Source organism: Argopecten irradians, chromosome 2 (genome assembly GCF_041381155.1).
Source record: "Argopecten irradians isolate NY chromosome 2, Ai_NY, whole genome shotgun sequence".
NCBI lineage: Eukaryota > Metazoa > Mollusca > Bivalvia > Pectinida > Pectinidae > Argopecten > Argopecten irradians.
In genome coordinates, this window is record NC_091135.1 from 53,882,711 (window position 1) to 53,900,056 (window position 17,346).

The 17,346-nt window shown below is 35.6% G+C and overlaps 3 protein-coding genes across 3 annotated transcripts in view; 1 reads left to right on the forward strand and 2 right to left on the reverse strand.

Annotated features, from left to right (window-relative positions):
- Positions 1 to 17,346, reverse strand: part of LOC138315955 (nuclear pore complex protein Nup93-like) — a 47,377-nt gene that overhangs the window by 15,442 nt on the left and 14,589 nt on the right. Inside the window, exons 11-14 of the mRNA XM_069257377.1 lie at positions 8,642 to 8,701; positions 7,905 to 7,982; positions 7,268 to 7,443; positions 6,857 to 7,048 (exon numbers count right to left, since the gene is read on the reverse strand). Of these exons, the coding sequence (XP_069113478.1) occupies positions 6,857 to 7,048; positions 7,268 to 7,443; positions 7,905 to 7,982; positions 8,642 to 8,701 (506 nt within the window). The remainder of the gene's footprint in view (positions 1 to 6,856; positions 7,049 to 7,267; positions 7,444 to 7,904; positions 7,983 to 8,641; positions 8,702 to 17,346) is intronic.
- On the forward strand, positions 313 to 3,464 carry LOC138312809 (uncharacterized). Its single transcript, XM_069253571.1, has 6 exons — positions 313 to 366; positions 1,297 to 1,451; positions 1,584 to 1,716; positions 2,260 to 2,424; positions 2,610 to 2,789; positions 2,988 to 3,464. Exons 1-6 carry the CDS (start codon positions 313 to 315, stop codon positions 3,300 to 3,302), a joined length of 1,002 nt encoding a protein of 333 aa, XP_069109672.1. The 3' UTR covers positions 3,303 to 3,464.
- Positions 9,367 to 12,307, reverse strand: LOC138312819 (nuclear pore complex protein Nup93-like). The gene is made up of 5 exons (XM_069253577.1): positions 12,238 to 12,307; positions 11,496 to 11,588; positions 11,026 to 11,165; positions 10,066 to 10,378; positions 9,367 to 9,615 (listed from the first exon to the last, which is right to left on the reverse strand). Exons 1-5 carry the CDS (start codon positions 12,286 to 12,288, stop codon positions 9,367 to 9,369), a joined length of 846 nt encoding a protein of 281 aa, XP_069109678.1. The 5' UTR covers positions 12,289 to 12,307.

Below are 17,346 nucleotides of genomic sequence, written 5' to 3' on the forward strand. Positions count from 1 at the left end.
CGCAGAACTGTCGAACACTTACGTAAAACTCTTTAAAATAAATAAACGCAGAGGGAGCCCTCATAAACATCCCACCCCAAATTACCCGTTATACTTACAACAGCGTGAAATAAATTGAAGATGTCGTTTGATGATTTTCCCACCTGTGTCTTAAGCTGCTCTTCAAAACGTGATCATATAATCATTATGCTAAATTTCGGATAATAAATAAGCAGACATTATAAAAGAATGCTGAACGTTCATCTGGAATCATTATCAAAATGGGATCCGAACGCTGTATAGAGTGCTCACGGAAAGTTACGCCAAGACAACATGGGCTTCAATGCGACACATGTGACTTATGGCAGCACAGAATATGCAATACAGGTACGTAAATATTTAAATGATGTTTCGCCGGTGACAAATGGTATTTTATCTCTATCAAAAACAGGAGCAGGCCAATTAGTATTTTTCTGCAGTTGCAAAAGTTACTTACTTCACACCATTACCACCATTGAAAAAGTTTGAGCTTCTAATTTTACTTCAAGATACACTGTAAAAATATAAAAAATAATAATAATAAATTGCATCACCAAAAAACTTTTATCCTGGTTTAAAAATCATCTAATGGACAGGAAACTTCAAACTGGTTTTACTTGAATGTGGTCGATTTGATGAAATAAGACGAAGCTACTTTCACTCATTAGATTTCAATGTTACTTTCAATCTTTATCTACAACTGATAATAAATCAATATTCTTAGCCGTACAGCACTTCAAACGGGCAGATTTGCTTCCGTTGAAAAATAATATGTTAGATATTACACCCCACAAATTCCATTCGAGTTTAAACTTTTTATATATTAACTATCAGTATCTATTATCAAACGTTAATGCGAGTAAATGAGTAAGAATGGTGTTATCGTGCTCCAAAGTTATCATTTGCTGTTAATATACATGTCGGCGGCGGAGTATCTTTAACTGAGTAGCTATCTGATATGTTAGTTCTATTAAAGAAGTATACTTGCAAGAGAATTTGATTTGATTTATTGCAAAATATATAAGGTATTAAGTTGTATTTATTTATTTTTTTATAAATTATTTTTATGGTTATGTACGGTGGCTGGGAGCGGACATGAAATAAATAAAATTATTGCGTGGGAACGAAATACTATTGCGTGGGAACGAAATATTATTGCGTGGGAACGAAATACTATTGCGTGGGAACGAAATACTATTGCGTTCGAACGAAATATTATTGCGTGGGAACGAAATACTATTGCGTGGGAACGAAATACTATTGCGTGGGAACATCCAGCTCAACTCTACCTTTACCATCTCATCAGCAGCCGATGATGACACATCTGGTCTTATCACAGATAAGACATTTGATGCCAACAAGGAAATAAATCTTACAGCTAGCTTTGATGTTTCACGGCAAACAAATGATGACCCGTCGGAGGTTATCGAAAGGTGCACTTCATCTATGATTTACTATTATAAATGGATATTGCGTAAATTCAATTTTCATCAAATTCAAATGATACACTTATAAATATACCAACAAGAACAATCTAATGGCTAATTTATTATCCATTCCTTTAGATCCATCACGGACCCGGACCTTCCGGATGAAATTTTGCCAGAAGCCGCAGTCACCTATTCGATCGTGGAGAATGGATCACAGAGAAATCAAAGAAAGCTCGTCAGCAGCGATGGTTACGAGTATACCAAAAAGGTACTTTAAAGTTAAAGGCCCACTACCTTTCCGAAACGGCTTTTAATTTTTAAAATAGAAATGTAAAACGAGATCAATAATTTTGTAGAGTCGCTGAAGTTATTAACTATACGTTTACTAGCACACTTATCATCACCTTCAGAACTTTTAATTAGAATAAATGAAATGTTAATTTTCATAACGCGGGTCGTTTTATGTTTCCCGCCGTCGTCCTAAATGCCGCGCGGTAGTTGACTATCACTGCGCCAGACGGCAAAACAGCGAAATGAATTTTCACTGTTATCGTACATTAGACAGGAAATCTTACATATGTTTGGTGTTGTAACCTCATCTTAAGCCACCGATATATATCTTCTTTTGTTATTAATGTTTTTAAGAAACCTATAAATTTTGCTCCGGAAAGGTAGTGGCCCTTTAAAGTTGTTAACAGATAAGTTAAAATAAAAATTAAAAAAAAAAAGATTAAAAAAAATCACCACGTGTATGCCTGTTGTACACCACATTTAAACTATCTTAATTGTATCTTTTCTTATTTCTTCACAGTGCAGCAAGGGCGATTTCACATACTGGCGTTGTGCAAAGCGCAGCAAATCCGTGAACTGTCCAGCAACTGTTTCACAGAAAGGAGACAACTACAAGGAGAATTCCAGGCAGCATATTCACGGTTCAGACAAAGGAGCATTGAAGAAAGCTATAGTAAGAAAGGAGGTAAGTAATTAAGAAAACCACAGGAGTTCATGCACATATATGTAATATAATTAGATTAAGAATAAATTAAAGACCTTGTTGTCTTCTAAAATAGTATCTCTAGACATTATTAGTGTGTCGAAATTACCGTCATTCTGAATCGTCAATACTTAAACTAAGTCAGGAATCGATTCTATTAATTGTAGGTGAAAGCAGCTGCCCGTCGAGACATAACCAAGACAGCACGGCGAATCGTAGAGGATGTGATGTTAGACAATATCGAGGAGGCAGACCACCAACTTCCTAAAGTCAATAACCTACGCAGGATGGCAAATCAAGTCCGAGAAGATCTTCGACCACAAGAACCGAAAGACCTTGACTTTGAGGTGAATGTAATTGCAAAATCCATGTAAACTGCAGGGTTATAATGAATTATTTCCCAAATAACCAAAACTTTGCATTGATATTCCATTAAATACCAATATACAATCAAGCTATAAACACCACATGCGATACGAATATGTATAAAATGTATAGAATGTGATAACTTGTGTAAAAGTATTATTATCTATATTTTATATTAGGTTGACGTAGAGTTTCTACAATGTGGAGATTTCCTCATCGGAGACCTTCGCGTCGATGACCAGAGACATTTGATTTTTGCCACTCCACAGCAGCTACAGATTTTAAAGCATGCGCGTCGACTTTTCTGTGATGGGACCTTTAAAATCACACCCGAGCCCTTTGTGCAGACTTGGTCTATCCATGCCTTCATTAACAGAGGCGATAGCTACAAGCAGGTCCCGCTCGTATTCTGTTTAATGTCACGCAGAAAGACATCTGATTATGTTGCGGTAAATAATTTTGATAGTAAAATGTTTGTTTGTTTGTTTGATTAATTAACGTCCTATTAACAGCTATGGTCATGTAAGGACGGCCTCCCATGTATGCGGTGTGTTGCGTGTATGTTGTGCGAGGTGCGTGTTTTGGGAGAATGCGGTATATTCATGTTGTGTCTTCTTGTATAGTGGAACTGTTGCCCTTTTTATAGTGCTATATCACTGAACCATGCCACCGAAGACACCAAGCAACACACCGCACCCCCAGTACTGTCTATATGTCACTGTCTTGTTTACCTGTATACCTGTATATTACCTGGAATGAGAGAGTGCATGGATGGATGAGCACATTCTTTGTCTATAGGTGTGGGTAGGTACCAGTCGGGTGACTTACCTGGCTGGTCAGCTGATTGTTTTTATTGATTTTATTGGTTTATAGATATAATAATGTGTGTTTTTATTGGTCAAACTTTCCCTCCAAAATTCTATCTTTGGAGAACTTTCCTTTGTCTGTGGGCAGTTCACAGAGAGAGTTTCATGAGTACAGTTGTGTTCTGGTCTCCCAGATATTTAGTTAAATTTGGATTTGTCTATGAGGAAATTCTTCTACTTCTGTAAGTCTCCTTTTTCTATTTCTTACTAATATTGTATATCCTGTGCAATGTTCATAAAGTAAACATTTATATTTCTTTGCCTTATTTTGGTAAAATTATCAGAATGTGTTAAACGATATTTTTGAATAAGTTGAATTGACTTGAAAGTGTAAAAGCATAAGTATGTATTTGAATTTAAGAGTAATTGTCTATTTATATAGACAATTTGATATAAAGTGATATGTATATATTGATCTATATTATAACCATCATAGAGATGGAAAATTAGTGTTTTACATGGAGATATTTTATTAGTTTAGACATTTTTGTGATATTGTGTATTTTATTCATGTATAGGACCCTGGGTCGAAAGATTTAAACCATGTAACAAAGATCGAAGCCTAATTGAGTCGGCCCATAGCCAGGTGTGTATTTATATAATGTGTATATCTTTGTATTTGTATTAGAATATGATGTAAGTAATGCATTGATAGTGTTATATGTTGTAATGTCTAAGTGGGTAGATTATCTCCCCTTAGACTAGAGTAATTTGTTGTATAGTAGTAAAGGGGCGAATTGCCTCCCCCTGATATCATATGGTATAGAGGAGACAGATTGTCTCCCCTGACTTTAGATCGTAGAGGGAACAGATTGTCTCCCCTTGTATTTATTATAGATATCAATTAGCGTAAAGTATAATTTATGATAGTTGTTCTGGAGTTTATAAATAGATTAACTCTGATATTAAAATATATATTGTGAATCTGATGTTGATATACTGTAGGCTACACAGGGATCTTGTATGTATGTATGATTAATATAAATGTTATATTACTATGTATTATTGAAATTTGTACTTAATGAGTCTTGTTTTATCTTGTTACAGACTCTACGCTTCTACGTTTATACGCTTCTACGTTTATACGTTTATACGCTTCTTCGATTACGCATGTATAGAGACAATAAAACATCATGACGTAGAAGATGGTTGTGTCATCATTTTCTAACAACATATCATCTATATCATCTGGGACCTAACCCACCCCAGCAACAAATGTACATGTATATGTAAGTTTACTAATAAATTTACTGGTGCTGATGTCGTTTTACTTGCATATTGACCATTATGTGACTTTATGTCAGTTGTAAACATATTATGCGTCGCGCATAACTTTACTATCAATCAGGCTTACAGGTACACAATTGTTACACCTTTTTGCTATAAGGTAATTTGCATTGTAATAAAAAAATACATATATCGAATTTATTGTGTTATTCATTTATAATAGACATGTATATTTTTGAAATATTTAGAGATATTTCATATTTTCGAAATATCTAGAGATATTGCAAGTGATATATACTAAGACAACAATACATCGTTGACTTGTATATATATCTACATGTAGCAAACGTGATGTTGATATACATATACGGACAAGAAGGACGGATGGATATAAGAATATGCAACGTGTGTTGACTTGACTACAATTTATATACATGTATTGTCATAACTACATGTACCTATGATGTCAAGTAATATAATAGCGTTGTCATATAACTAGTGTACTAAATCATAGGTAACCTCAAATGTGTGATACTATCACCAACAACATAAATTATATGTATTATTATATATATATATATTACAATTAGACGACGTGTAATTTTAATAGTATCATACATTTGTAATACACACTTGTATTACGATATAATTTTATGAAATGGCCAGTTATGTTATAAACATAGTTTAGTCATATAGAATATACTTGTAAATTTGACAAAACCGTACGAAAACTGAAGTGTAAAACACAATTAAGGTTCTTGGAATATTACGGCTAAACTACTTCAGGCTACATAATGTGCACATTTATCACTGTATTGTTTACGAAATGAAAATGAAAAGTATAGATAATTCTGTGATCATATCTTATATAGATCTTTAAAATAAATCTATATGATATGTTTCGCTCACAAGACATGCTTTTCTACCTGTAGCTAGGCCCTACGCACAATATTTAACCGTTTACTCGATTAGGTCATGTAGAACGGGTGTCCGTATTTCTCCATTTTACTTGGTTTTTCGCGGAGGCGAAATATGGACACCCGCTATGTAAGTGTGGAAGACATATACACAGTTATAATACATCTGTAAAAGCAATACGCAATATACAATATTTATGTAGTCCGAGTCTGTATAGGCCGAGTATGTAATGGTCCGAGTTCGCAATGGTCCGACTTTGGTATGGTCCGAGATCTCCCGGAATCCAGAAAAGCCCATTGTAGTGAAATGTATGTGAAATGCTCAAACTCGCTTGCTGTCTGCCATTACACATTGTGGTCGGACGACTTGTATGCCGAACCCTGGCCTTTGCCCGTGTATTAAATAATTTTTTGTCTAAAACTACTCAAATCACTCTTAAAGCAGTGTGTTTACAATATTAGGTGCATGTTCTTGTCTAAATATTATTTCACCAACTCCTCAGTGGTTATGTATTGCATTTGTTTAACGTACGTTACTTTAGATCAGCTATGGGTACAGCATACATGTATTTGTTATATCTGCTTAATGGTATTGATCAACGATGTGGAATTTCAACGGTATCAATCAAAATACTTAACAATGTCGTGCAATTTGTCAATATTTCTTGTTAAATGTTTCATAAGGAATATAGAACAATACATTTATGTCATATTTTGCTTTGTGGTTATGTAACAGAATTAGCCTCATTGAATTGTCCCTTTAAATTGCATACAGATTTTCTCAATATATAACTCTCTGATTATATTGTGAATGTGCAAATATACAATAGGCAGTATAAAGGTCTCTTTTTCTAAGATATCGTGGAAAGGTGAGAGGGTATGCTTCGTACTAGTCATCAAAACATCACACATGAATTTTTACGGGTGGTGTAACAATATCATTACACAAACGATATTTTCCACCCTGACAAAAATGTGAAGAAATTTCATCCCTTATCATTTCCTATCTACATTTCTCCCACTGTGTTGAATACTTACAGAGCTGAGCCTGATTCGATGTAGACAACATCAACATCTTTAACTCATACAGAACCAGGGCCACATGGACGGAATGACAGAGCAGTTTGTCTATACGAGCCATGAACTCTATCGCAGCCTCAAACTGGGCCGTCAGGATCAGTACCTGGAAGTACAGGTACGGCTGCTGGTATCCATTAAAGTAGCTCTCACCTGGAAAATAAAGATCATTTCAATAATGACAATATCTATTAAAGTAGCTCTCACCTGGAAAATAAAGATCATTTCAATAATGACAATATCTATTAAAGTAGCTCTCACCTGGAAAATAAAGATCATTTCAATAATGACAATATCTATTCAATGAGTCCAAAATGTACAGTGAAACACACAGTCTGGACAGATATGTCAGATAAAAAAAAGATAACTTACCAAAGTCCTCATACAACATTGTCTGTAGTTTTTGTAGAGTAAACTGGTCCTGGCTGACAGGGTCTGGATCAAGCTGTATCTGTGACAATTTGATCCAGAGATAATCGTCAATTTTGTCAGCAATGTCTGAATGGTTCTCCTCGTAGTCACACCTTCCTATTACACAGTACACTGCCCTGTAAGATCATGTGAACAAAATTCTAAAACATATCCAGAAAATTGAGGCCTGAATTTAAATCAAGAACTTTTACATTTCATATTTGACATATGTGCTATTGAAAGCAAATCAATATCATTTGTGTGATTACATTTTAATGTAGTCCTCATAATTTAAGTGGTCAGACTTTGGCCAAAAGATATCTTGATAAGAATGTCTTCTTTCTATGCTTCCTGTGTTCCCCATACATGGAATCATAATGAGACAATTTAGTCTCTGTTTCAGGTGACCTTTAAAATCTGAATGCAAAGTTGAGAGAAATTAATTTCATTTGTAAAGACATTTTTTTGTATCTTTTTTCATGATTAAATAATTTCTTGTCTCAATAAATTCATAAGCATTTGATATATAATGTAATCTCATCAGCAGCTATGACATTAACAATTACGTTTGTTATTGCGAGACATTTATGTATAATACCGTTTGAAGGGATCTGTTCCATTCTTCACTATACGTCTGTAGTGTAGATGTATCTTTGTCTCTGTACTTGAACTTACTCTGGAAAAATGAATTGTATTAGAAACATCTCACTCCTTTGATTAACAAACCACTCCGAGATCTCATTACTATAAAGCAATTTACCAAATTTGGTTGAAAATGGACAAAAAATACTAAAGTTATCAAGCGGAAACCATAGATTTATCTGTTTTGATGATTTCAAAGTCCTGTAACTCTTGCAAATATATAGGGATTTTAACCATTATCAAACTCATCCGAGATCTTATTGATGTAAAACAATACATAATTTGGTTGAAATTGGACAATAAATATTTAAGGTATCAAGCGGAAACCATGGATTTATCTGTTTTGAAGATTTTAAAGTCCTGTTACTCTTTTAAATATTGATGAATTTTTATCATTATTATCTGAGATCTCATTGATATAAAGCAATATACCAAATTTGGTTGAAATCGGACAATTAATACTTTATTTATCGCACAGAAACCGTTTCCTGGACGCCGACGACACAGGCGCCGACATAGTGATACCTAAGTATCGCCCTTGGGTTGCAGGCGACACAAGAATTATCAAAACAGAATTATCTGTAATATCAAAGTTAAACTTTTCATATAAGTATCATAAAGCATCTTATAGCAAAATACTCAAGTAATGATCACAAATTAAAATTCACTAAATCCAATGTGATGACGGTTTACCTGTGATCTTCACTGGCTATATATTCCTGTAGAAACGATGTAAAATCACCAACATTGTGTCTGTAAAATATCAAAGATGATATATCTTAGGTAAAGAGTTATACCGATCAACTGTATCTATACAAAAGTAATGAAAGAAATCATTTCCTATGGTACCAGTATACACAAAATTAAAATTACGCATACTTGTTCCACTTTGTCAAAGAATCTGGGTCCAGTTTCACAAACAATCCTTAACTTTATTTAAAGAGTTCCTTTAATTTAAAGTCTCCATAAGAAAACATTACAGAAGTTAAGGGAAAACTTTTAAGGAGCATTCCTGATCTTTAGCAATGCTTTCCTATTAAATATTTCAAGTTGAGGAATGTTTGTGAAACTGGGCAATGGTATTCTTTTCTAATATGAATAATGTCATATTCATATCAAATACACAGGTAAAATACAATGATGTGACAGTCATGCCAGGTGTAAATGGTAAATATCTACAGTAACACAGATTGTGTAAATTCCTCTTTATCCCCAATACTGAAAACAAATTATTCTATCTAATGTTATGATGTCAGCTCACATGCGCTAGACAGTGACGTCATCAATACATGTAGCGACCATTTTTACGAACAGAGACATTCTGCACAATTTCTTGTAAAAGTATGGGAGAAAAAGAATAAAACATGGGCCTGTCAGGTGGACAGAAATATCTCAATCCTTGTGAAAGATTTTGACCATTAACCCTCAGTAAGCCTTGGGTTGACCAGCCAAAATCTTTCACTTGGGTTGAGATATCCCTGTCCACCTGACAGGCCAATGAAGATTCTATTACTCTCATTGGTAGTAAATAAACATATTTTTGTGTAAGTAAAACATTGTAGCACATACGCTGCTTTATCCACAACTTGCTGTGCTGCTTGAAGATCGCCACATCTCAGACAATAGTAGATCATGGCCCAGGTAGGGTGGCCGTCCACTGTCTCGTCCTGGAGGAGAATTGATAAGGAGCAGGATGTTAATCCACAAAGGCAAGACAGGACATATTTCAGCAAAGTATTAATACAGATTAATGTAGGTTAATGACATCCTAGTGTGTTCAGACTATGGTAGGTATATAACTTTTTGTCTTGAAAGGGTACATATAGACAGATTCAATATCATTTATCAATTTAATAGATGATTTTTAAGCATTTTAATCTTCAATGTTGAAATACAATATACTATCACTTTCATTCAAAATTGTTTAAGAATGATTTCAATTAAGATGGCTTAAGAATGTATGTTAAAACTAAGCATTAGAACAATTGGTTTTTTTTTTTAATTCTGGCCTCCACAGAATGTCAATACTAATGTTATCTGGAACTTATCCCTCACCTCTAGTCCTCTCATGTTGGGAGGTTTCACGTTAAGGAAGCTACGGACTAAGTTGTAGGTACCTGGGACTCCGCCCAGCTGTGCCTGTTGGAGGTTACCATATATGGTGTTGGTAATATACTTTGTGTACCTGTAATGAGAAATAACCATATATGATGTTGGTGGTATACTTTGTGTACCTGTAATGAGAAATAACCATAAATGGTGTTGGTGACATACTTTTTGTACCTGTCAAGAGAAATAACCATATATGATGTTGGTGATATACTTTGTGTACCTGTAATGAGAAATAACCATAAATAGTGTTGGTGATATACTTTGTGTACCTGTAATGAGAAAATACCATATATGGTGTTGGTAATATACTTTGTGTACCTGTAATGAGAAATAACCATATATGGTGTTGGTAATATACTTTGTGGACCTGTAATGAGAAAATACCATATATGGTGTTGGTGACATACTTTGTGTACCTGTAATGAGAAATAACCATAAATGGTGTTGGTGATATACTTTGTGTACCTGTAATGAGAAAATAACATATATGGTGTTGGTGATATACTTTGTGTACCTGTAATGAGAAAATACCATATATGGTGTTGGTGACATACTTTTTGTACCTGTAATGATAAATAACCATATATGATGTTGGTGATTTACTTTGTGGACCTGTAATTTGAAAATACCATATATGGTGTTGGTGATATACTTTGTGGACCTGTAATTTGAAAATACCACATATGGTGTTGGTGATATACTTTGTGTACACCATGTGGTATTAGTGATATATTTTGTGTATCTCTAATGAGAAACGTAATTTGTAATTGTTTAATGCATTGCATACAAATGACCAAGCATAAAAGTTAAATCATTCTTGTATTTCATTATCACCCCACTGCATAGAATGTACATAGTAATCCAGTAACAAACACACAGGGTCCCTTCTGAATTCCCCAGAGATTCCAAGTTTCAGGGAAGTCGCTAGCCTTGTCCATAAAAAGCCACAGAAGTCCTGTGCTTACTGTGATTCCAAGTAGTCCCTAGCCTTGTCCACAAAAGCCATGTGAGTCCTGTAGTCGGAGCGAGTCTGACTGATGCTACTGGTCGACACAAGGGGCACTTCTACCATACATTTTACCATCTCCCATAGATCTACCACATGCTACAACCGACAAAAACATTTCAAAATTATATCGAATATATGGCGGCCTTATATCCCTTCAGGACAAATTGTTTCAATAGATAATATTGTAGTAGTTAAGAAACATTGAGACAGTTTTTAGGAATATCTCCTTTATTTATACATTGTATCTGCAGATTAAGCACTAAATATTACTTTCAAGCTTAAGTATCTCATTAAAACAGGACACAAGACGATCATACCTATAAATATCACGTTACAAAGTGTTTTTGTCAGTACCAGTTAAAATGTATAAACAAAAGTTATAGAAATAATTATAGAAGGGAATTGTGTCCTGTATCTCCTCCATACCTTGTCATCCAGTTTCTTTGCCACATCCAGGAACATATCCACAAGACAAGGCCTCAGACTGCCCTGTACAATATGTTCGTTGTACTGGAATACCTAAACAATAAAATAGACTGACAGTTTAATCTCCTCAGAGGAAAACAGTCATAAAATTCACGATTTATTTCAGTAATTTAATGTCTGATATTTTTTACACTAATCCTTGAGTTTCTGGGACATGAACATGATTAATTTACAATGTCAGTTGTTCTTCAGCCATTGAAATTTATTACATCTCCATAAATTTGGTAAAGCAGTTTTGGATAAATTGAAAACATAGAAAGTTTACAAATGCACAACAGACTATACATGCATGATGACAATAGGCAGAAGGCAATTTGAGGAGGAAACTAGAGATTTTATCTTGAATGATCTGTATATGACTTTGTGTTCAAGCTTCAATATTTCATCAGTTAAACTAATAGCTAAACAATTATACTTTATTACTGTACATTGATTTAAGATATCTCAATAGATTTTAAGTGCAATACCTGGTACTATTTTTGATTCTTTCTTTTGCAATGATCATTTCATGATTTAAAAGGGATTAAAAATTTTGGACTGCGTACAGATTCTAACCATAGATGTACGAATATTTCCATGAATAATTCTTCACACTTTTGAATATTTTTCAAGACTATGTATGATATTAATACAATACATGTTTGACAAAACACAACAGGCATCAATAAAGATATACACATACCTGTCTGGCATATGCAGCTTCTATGTTGTCTAGACTACTACGGCCCTGCATATTGACTGGATCGGCAAGGAAACTCTGTAAATACAAATATTAGCAGGGTTCACACCAGCTTTTTAAATTCTGTCGCCAAAATTTTCGCCAAAGTGAAATTTCTTTCGCCAAATAAGATTTTTTGGAGGAGCCACAATAAAGAAATGTAAATTTGATTGTTGAAATGAATAATTATCTCCCTAAATGTTAGTTTACGTTTCGATAAGTATGGAAATGTATTGATTAAACAAACACGAATGAAAGGTTTCATTTTAAGGATGTATCATTTAGTAGAAATCTTTCTAAGCATTTTTTTTTCTACAGATTAAAAAATATGAACATTAATTTATTGAATTTCATACCTACATTACAGATATTCTTTAAATCAATCCCCAATAATTATACTCAAAATAGGTGATTAATTATAACAACATTGAAAGCGAAATTTTATTATTTTGATTTATTTAAAATAATTCTGATTTTTTTTGGCTGTAAAAACGCCTGTGCACTGACAGCACTTATATTAAAAATGTGTTGATTTTTTTAAAATCCTAATATTATTGTTGATTTTTTTTTTAAATCCTAATATTATTAGTATTATTTAATGGATAAATCATATTTCTTAAAATCGTAATTTGTTGAGGTTTGGAACTTGAAAAAGAAAACTATGTGTTAATTTTCATTTTCTTGGTGTTTAATGTTGAAAAATATGAACGAAAATCCGGAATTTATTGACTTCCGGTTCCAGATATTAGTGTTGACTGTTTCTTACCGCAAGCAACAAATGCCAAAATGGGCAGAGCAATGAAGCCATGTGTACTCAAGTCGATCCTTGTCTGACTTTGCATTCAAAGACATCAGGTCTATGTTAAAATGGTTTTGGATATGGACTAGTATGTGATCAATGATTTTCACCACGCTTTGTTTTGATCTTTTGTGGATCGATTGGTATAATTTGTCCAACTTAGAGCTTCTCGGTAAGGCTGTAAACATAGCTTCCAGTTTGAACGGCTATACTGATAATCGGCCGAGTAGAGTAACTGTTGTTTGTGTAAACAAACTCGACACGTTGGTCACTGTGGGTTGCCCTCTGGTAATTGACAGCTTAGCATGCTAGCCTAAGCTACCCAAGGTCCTGAACACTAATTAATAAGACATACCTGGACTGTACAAATTACCTGGATTCAGATCCAATATCTAAATCCTGTACACAACTATGATATTAATGGTGAAGCAGATACTGAAAGCACATGGCTCTCAATTTTGGAATAAATGGGTCAGATTTAGTCTAGTCGGTGCCTGCCCAGAAAAAATCGCTTCAAAAGTCCCATAATATTATCGGGCCACTCAGAAAATATTTATTTTCCGCAGTGAATGCGAGCAGTTGGCGACCTGCTTTCGTGAACCCAGATTATTATTATACGCACATCCTATCTGAGGATTACTATTGGCAGTAATCTCTGTAAGTACCAGTAACATATGATATATGCACCATCTTCAGTTTATATGGCTGTACAGTTCACATAAATATAGGCATACTAATAGACAGCCAGGTGAAGTTCGCCCCCCGCGCTGGTTGGTGAGAACGGTTAATGAGTTGTGGAGAATAGTCTAAGGGTTATAACACCCTATTTATACCAGCTGCAGTGAAAAGCAGAGCCCACGTGTGCCTCCTGGTGGGATATAAGGTGATGAGGGTTGTGGAATGTCTTAATATCTTTATTTTTGGATTGCGGGGGAGGGTGGTGAGGGGATGGGGTTAACATCCCTAATTTAACAGCCCAGATGAAGGGCGACCTATCCATGTGTGAATCGTCCTATAGGGTTTACATTCCTAATTAACATGCACCAGTGAAGGGGGTCCTTCCATGTGTGAAATCGTCTGAGGTTTTACAGCAACCCTATTGTAACAGGCCAGTGAAAGAGCGGCCTCCCCTGTAGCGGATATGTGAGTGATGGTCGTGTGTATGTCTATGGATTTTTACATCCTATTAACAGCGCAAGTGAAGAGGGGCCTGCCCCTGTGCGAATGTCTTATGGTTTTGACATCCGTTACTTAACCTAGCTCAGTGAAGGGGGTGGCCTCTCCCATGGTTGGAAATGTTCTTATAAGTTTTACATCCTATTAATGCAGAGATACAAGTGAAAGGGGTCTCCCCTGTGCGAATGTCTATGGTTTTACATCCTATTAACAGCCAATGAAAGGGGCCTTCCCTGTGGGCAATGGATAGTGTGTGAAGTCTATGTTTTACATCCTATTAACAGCCTGTGAAGGCGGCCTTCCATGTGTGAATGTCTATAGTTTTATATCCTATTAACAGCCAGTGAAAGAGGCCTCCTGTGTGAATGTCTATGGTTTTTACATCCTATTAACAGCCAATGAAGGGGGCCTTCCATTGTGAATGTCTATAGTTTTATATCCTATTAACAGCCAGTGTAGGCGGGGTTCCATGTGTGAATGTCTATAGTTTTACATCCTATTAACAGACAGTGAAGGGGGCCTTCCCTGTGGAAAATGTATGGCATTCTCTCATGTGTGAATGTCTATAGTTTTATATCCTATTAACAGCCAGTGAAGGGGGCCTTCCCTGTGTGAATGTCTATAGTTTATATCCTATTAACACTGAAGGCCTCCATGTGTGAATGTCTATGATTTTACATCCTATTAACAGCCAGTGAAGGGGCCTTCATTGAGTGTGTGTGAATGTCTATGATTTACATCCTATTAACAGCCTGTGAAGGCGGCCTTCCAGGTGTGTGAATGTCTATAGTTTTATATCCTATTAACAGCCAGTGAAAGAGGCCTCCCCTGTGTGAAAATGTGATGAGGTGTGTAATGTCTATGATTTTTACATCCTATTAACAGCCAATGAAGGGGGCCTTCCATGTGTGAATGTCTATAGTTTTACATCCTATTAACAGCCAGTGAAGGCAGGGTGGTTCCATGTGTGAATGTCTATAGTTTTACATCCTATTAACAGCAGTGAAGGGGGCCTTCCTGTGTGAATGTCTATAGTTTTACATCCTATTAACAGCCAATGAAAGGGGGCCTTCCATGTGGGAATGTCAATAGTTTTATATCCTATTAACAGCCAGTGAAGGGGGCCTTCCATGTCTGTTACATGTCATATAGTTTTTTATATCCTATTAACAGCCAGTGAAGGGGGGCCTTCCATGTGTGGTTTGTTTTTTTATTTGTTTTTTTTTTTTTTTTTGTGTTTTTTTTTTGGTTTTGTGTTTTGGTTTTGTTTTTTTTTTTTGTTTTTATCCTAGTTTTGTTTGGTTTGTTTTTTTTTTTTGGTGTGGTTGTTTTTTTTGTTTGTGTTTTTGTTTTTTGTTGTTTTAACAGCCAGCGATGAGGCAGCCTTCCATGTGAGCAATGTGATGTGGTGTGTGAATGTCTATGGTTTTACATCCTATTAAACTTAGCCGGTGAAGGCGGCCTGCTCCCTGTGGGAAATGTGTTATGAGGTGTGTGAATGTCTATAGTTTTATATCCTATTCAACAGCCAGTGAAGGTTGCCCTCCCCTGCGGAAAATGTGATCGAGTGTGTGTAAATGTCTATGATTTTTACATCCTATTTAACAGCCAATGAAGGGGGCCTTCCATGTGTGAATGTCTATAGTTTTACATCCTATTAACAGCCAGTGAAGGCAGCCTCACCCCCTGTGGGAAATGTGATGAGGTGTGTGAATGTCTATGATTTTTACATCCTATTAACAGCTAATGAAGGGGGGCCTTCCATGTGTGAATGTCTATAGTTTTACATCCTATTAACAGCCAGTGAAGGGGCCTTCCATGTGTGAATGTCTATAGTTTTACATCCTATTAACAGCCAGTGAAGGGGGGCCTTCCATGTGTGAATGTCTATAGTTTTACATCCTATTAAACAGACAGTGAAGGGGGGGCCTTCCATGTATGAATGTCTATAGTTTTATATCCTATTAACAGCCAGTGAAGGGGGCCTTCCCTGTGGGCAATGTCTATGGTTTTAAATACTATTAACAGCCAGTGAAGGCGGCCTTGATCACGTTTATAGCAATACATACAATGACAAGAGATCCCAGAGGGAATCTTGGCGCCCACCAAAGAATGATCTATATCTGACAAAGGAAAGATGGATCTTTTCTCTACTTTTTTAAACTTTTTCAAACATACTACATATAAAATTTTGCTTTCAGTGCCTTTTGAGAAATAGCGGTAACAAACTTCAACTATCAAAATCCAAGATGACTCCTTGGTGGCCATCTTGTTGATCAATCGGTCCCAAATCACAATATGCACAACTAGGGCCCTAGGGGAACCTACAATATGAATTTTGAGACAGATCCCTTCAGTACTATTTCTGACAAAATAGCGATAACAAACTTTGAATAACAAAATCCAAGATGGCTGCCTGGCGGCCATCTTGTTAACATGCCGATCGGTCCCAAAATGCAATATGGCACAACAAGGTCCCTAGGGGAACCTACATATGAAATTTGAGACAGATCCCTTCAGTACTATCTGAGAAATAGCCATAACAAACTTTAACTATCGAAATCCAAGATGGCGGATCGCCTGGCAGCCATCTTGTTTCACCGATCGTGTCATCCCAAAATGCAATATACACAACTAGGTCCCTAGGGGAAACTTACATATGAATTTTGAGACTAGTATCCCTTCAGTACTATCTGAGAAATAATGCCATAACAAACTTTGAATAACAAAATCCAAGATGGCGGCCTGGCAGCCATCTTGTTCACCGATTGTTTCCAAAATGCAATATGCACAGACAAGGTCCCTAGGGGAACCTACATATGAAATTTGAGACAGATCCCTTCAGTACTAATCTGAAGAAATAGCTATAACAGAACTTAACTATCGAAAATCTCAAGTATGGCGTGCCTGGCAGCCATCTTGTTCACAATTCGATCGTGCAGCATTCCCAAAAGTGCAATATACACAACTAGGTCCCTAGGGGAACCTATATATGAAATTTTGAAACAGATCCCTTCAGTACTATCTGAGAAATAGCCATAACAAACTTTAAAAACTATCGAAATCCAAGATGGCTGCCTGGCGGCCATCTTGTTTCC